General features: G+C 36.4%; 1 protein-coding gene across 1 annotated transcript; it reads left to right on the top strand.

Annotated features, from left to right (window-relative positions):
* Positions 1 to 265: 265 nt before the first annotated feature.
* Positions 266 to 4,386, top strand: Smp_025340 (hypothetical protein; the record flags this gene model as incomplete). The annotated part of the gene is made up of 2 exons (XM_018789521.1): positions 266 to 785; positions 4,048 to 4,386. Exons 1-2 carry the CDS (start codon positions 639 to 641, stop codon positions 4,384 to 4,386), a joined length of 486 nt encoding a protein of 161 aa, XP_018654956.1. The 5' UTR covers positions 266 to 638.
* Positions 4,387 to 4,754: the final 368 nt, after the last annotated feature.

Raw genomic sequence — 4,754 nt, 5'->3', positions numbered from 1 at the left:
AATAATCAGAGAAAGGAATTCACTACCTCGACACGTGGCTGAAGCTCCATCTGTCGACTATTCCAGAAGAAAGTTGAGTCACCTTGGAGAGCATAGTTGCTAGGAATATCACAGGTCATCTAGCCTCCTGTCCTTTCCTAACAGACATGTTTTTGCCTGGAGGTATTGGTGATCCACTGCTACTAGACACGGAAGCCCGTTAAGCGAAAGCTTCTTCTATTCCATCCTCAACCATTTGAACCATTATGTATTTGAGCATGCCAGGCTTTTCCGGATTGTGCGCTACATTTTCTCTCTCAGATTGTCCGTTTTTGAATTACGTTGAATTTGAACTTGCTGCTCATAGTCGGGTGACTGGACTGTGCTGAAGACTCTAAGCACCCCTCTTAGCATTGAAGAAAATATGCAAAGGAAATAATTGGTTCATATTATCTCTACACAGACTGTATATTGGAGTAAACTTTTGTAACTCATTCCTGTGTGTTTTTTAAGCCCGCATGCTTCAACCGAAAGCATTCGGTTTTCTGTAGTCCACATCAATATTGTATAAAAGTCCGCGGTTGTTGTTCTGCCTAACATTTCTCTACAGGAGGTCTCATTATTTCTTCCGTTGTTTACTAATAGCTTTTAATCCACTCATGGTCGATCGTAACCGTTTCGAAATTTTAGAAGAGAACATCGAAAGTATTATTGATCATTGTAGAGAGGCTGGAATCGTTGTTTGTGACTACCAACCAAGTGTGTCGTTCCAAAAAAAGATCAATGATCTAGTGTACAAATTACAGGTACTGTTGATTTTCATATTCTTGACGGTAAATCTTATTGTTTACTGAGTTAAATACCATATTTTTTTTACCTATTTAAACTTTCAACCACCTGATTCAATCTTTTGTTCCATGTAAACTTGTTGAGAATAAATAATGTGTCCTTAACTTATTTGTAAACCTACTCATTTACCATATAGTCAACAATAGTATGGAAGCTTCCTTACTAAGTTGGTATGTCATGCACCATTTATTTCAACTTTTGGTCCTCGTTTGAGGTTATTCCCTATGTAGGCAGTTTTGAATACTTTGTTAATGATAAGCATGACCTGTGTTTAGATCAGAAAACAATGTAATTGCGATTCTCAGTGATCATATTTAGATTCCGAGAACTTTTAGCTAGAGTCCGTAATCACTCAGTGTAAACTATGCATTCAAAGAGTATCTTTATCATCATTCCATTTGTTTGGCTCACCACTTTTCTCACAACCACATAATCATGTGTATGGTTAGACCTTATTTTTAGAGTTTGTTTAGCATTATTTTCTTCATTAACATCTACTTTCCTCTTGAAAATTTGTGAGTCATTTAAGTGTTTAATCCCAGACACTGTCATCTGCTAGATATAGCTCAGTCTACGAAATTCCTACTATTTGGCTTTGGCCAGTCAAGTGGGAATGCTCACAATTATTAGACTAGCTAATATCTGTCCATCTAACTTCCAAAACTGGGATACTACCTCTGGTGATCTAAGGAGTTAGCCTCTCAGCGCTTTTTGCTCTCATTCACTTCAGTTATGGTTTTTTCTACTTCGTTAGGAGTCGGGGTACTTATTTTGACGTCCCATTCAGGTTCCTTGGTAAAAATTGACCAATGAATGGTAGCTAGAGAGCAGTTAAACTGTCCGCAGTGTTCTACTAATTGTCCCAGCCTCTTTTGCTAGAAATGGATCGTTTTCTCATCTTTTTCAAAGCTAACCTATCGCCACTACCTATTCCATCAATTTCGGATCCTCACGATCATCCCATAAAAATTTCGTCAGTCTACTTCCAAGACCTTTTTGCTCCTCGTCGCGTTCTAAGCTTAACGCGATGTTTCTGGGCATCTACCATTTCAGCAGATGCTACATAAATCCACTGAAGTTCCTTAACCTTGTGGCTCATGTCACTAGTATGCATCACTGCTGTTTCCACAGCTGTTCGAATATCGCGCTAAGCTACATCTGGGAGTATAGCACCTACACGATTGACCAACCACTTCTCTGGTTGTTCTTGAAATAGATTGCCAACTTTTTCATCATTAACCTGAACTCCAAGGGATCTTGTTACTGTGACTTTTGTGCGTCCGGTAAAACACAGACAAATACGTGCTCGCATTAGGGGATTGAAGTTTGAAGTTTCCAGGTATGTGGATATGAATCACACTAAGTATGAGGACTAATGATACTACTTGATTACTCAAACCGAAGTAGAGCGGGGCTTGATATTCGAATACCCAAACCATTAATCCACCTCACTAGAGCTTGATCAGAGTTTAACTGTGTGCTCCCGAGTGAACTGCAGTCTTCTATCGAGCCTCCAACGATGTCTGATGACAGTGTGGTCTATTGGCATTCATCGTTAGATTAATTGTGGGAGTCGTCATGTCAGACAATGTCTTTTTTTATACCTGATGGTCACCAGAAATAAACGGTTATCCAAGAATGGTTGCAGCAATCAGTTTTTATTATCTATCCTCTGAGCAGCGACACCATAAGACCCACCTCGGTGCATTTCAGTTTGGTTTAAACTACCTATTTGAGCACTAGAAGCACATGCCATTATTACCACACCTGAACATTTAGCTTTTTGGAGGATGAAAAGATTTCTATGAAATCCATCTTTTAATTCATCCATACTCCAATCAACGAGTGTGTAGGGAGAAATAAGTGACTATCTATCGGAATGTAGTTCAGGAGGGTCTTTTATGCCTTTGAATTTAATTTTATCGTAATTAAAATAGCTTGTTGCAAAGTATGACCAAATTTTTTTCACGGCCAATCCGTTGCTTAGATATTCATGCCTCCTTAAAATGTTTTATTTGGCCATTTATTCTGGACACCAATAGAAAATTGAGCGAGATAAAACAGTAGGACTGGTTGACACTAAACAGTTGTGTATACATATCTTGCAACCGCATACAACACGTGTTAAAGTTTACTTTCTACCAAGATCACGGACATTACTATTCGAACTGTAATTTAGTTTCTAGTGGTGGTACAATATATGACTTTAAAGATCATTCTCAAAAAATTTATGTCAAATTATGATTAACAACACTTGTGTCATGATAAAGTGTAGTGTTCCGGTATTAATGAGTAAATTTCTCCATACTGTGTAAGTCATACATGTGGTATTCTGTACACGAATTTCAGAGCTAGGAATGAAACAGCGACTATTAACATAAATTACCACTTAATTAGTAGACTTTTGGTTATATTAATAAGGTTGTTCATATTGATTAGATACAGCCAGCTTCAAACTGCTACTTACTTACAGGTCTAAAGTGATGCTTAGTTTTTTTCTTTTGCAATTTTTGAAAAAACTGTACACTCAACTACAAAATGTATAGTATTTTGGAGGATTTATATTTGCATGAGTCAACATCATACTCAAAGCCATTTATCCTCAATCAGTCCTCTCTAAAACTAGTACAAGTACAATAACCAGTCACTGAATAAAATCTGTTATCGAATTGTATGGTCAATGGTGTTAACCGAATTTTGTCTATCAAATTTTCAACTTCACTTATTTCTCTTATGGTGGCATTTTAGTGCTCATTTGGGGTTGTTCAGAAATAGATTTATTAATTATAAGACTCTGTAAATAAAGTTTGTGATATTTGAGTGTTTTATACTAGGTTATCCCATTAAAATATTCGAAAGTATTGATTTTATTAAACCACATTAGAAGCTTAGCGTTCCAAAAACATTTATTTCGTAATTAACACTACGTAATGATTTTAACTAGACAACTATTTAAAATCAGGGAGCACTAGACGTGTTTTTCATCCTAGTTTAAGACTCAGAAATTCATATCCACGACCTTCGCAGAAATAGAGCTACTTTAACTATCAAAGTGAAATGTTTTGCATCATAATAGTTATCAGTTTCTTGTATGTCCTTGTAAAATTCCAAAGAAGTGAACTGAAGTTAAATGAAACTACTAAAACTTAACCGTCATTTTATAACAGTTACTGTAAATTTATGTCTGTGTGGTTTTCAAACTCTGCTTACTTTTTAAAGGATGTGGATCGTATGCAAGTTGAAATGCAAGATGTACATGTTCCTATTGAATTATTTTCTAAAATCGATGCTGGTCAAAATCCTCAGTTGTACACTCGTGAGTGTATGGAGCAAGCACTAGCCAAGAATGAGGCAGTCCGTGGAAAATTAGACAGCCTTCGTCGTTTTCGAGTGTTGCTTATGTCTGAATTATCCCGTCAATTTCCAAATGAAATGGCTAAATATCGAGCTGTACGTGGTGATCCTGAAGCTCCGACACTTGGTCATGCAATGTCCAGTAACTCTCAGTCAAATGGATCTGGTACTGAAACTGGTCCAGAATCCGTTTCACTTAGATAAGATCTTTCAGTTACTTCCAGTATGTTTTGTTGTTTTCAACAAACATGCTTTCTGACAATTGTTTTCATGATTATCGTGCTAGTGTTTCCTTGTATATATTCTCTAAGAAGTTGTTTGGTTGTCGATATGACCAGTGATGAATTTGTTAATCGAATTATTTTTTGTCTGGTTTTCAAAAATATTACAGAATAGCACATATGTAAGGGAAGAAGATATCTTGAGGCTTGCTATTGTTTAGAGGTGAAAGACAAGATTTCATATCTAAATTACCAAGTTACAGTGCTGATAGACTAATATCCATATCTATAACAAATATTTTGTGTTATTTTTGCTTCATTTGACAAAGCAACCAAACTACTTAACATGAC

Source organism: Schistosoma mansoni, chromosome W (assembly GCF_000237925.1).
Source record: "Schistosoma mansoni strain Puerto Rico chromosome W, complete genome".
In the NCBI taxonomy this organism is placed as follows: domain Eukaryota; kingdom Metazoa; phylum Platyhelminthes; class Trematoda; order Strigeidida; family Schistosomatidae; genus Schistosoma; species Schistosoma mansoni.
The sequence above is the reverse complement of the archived record's forward strand: the minus strand, read 5'-3'. Positions and strand labels throughout refer to the sequence as shown.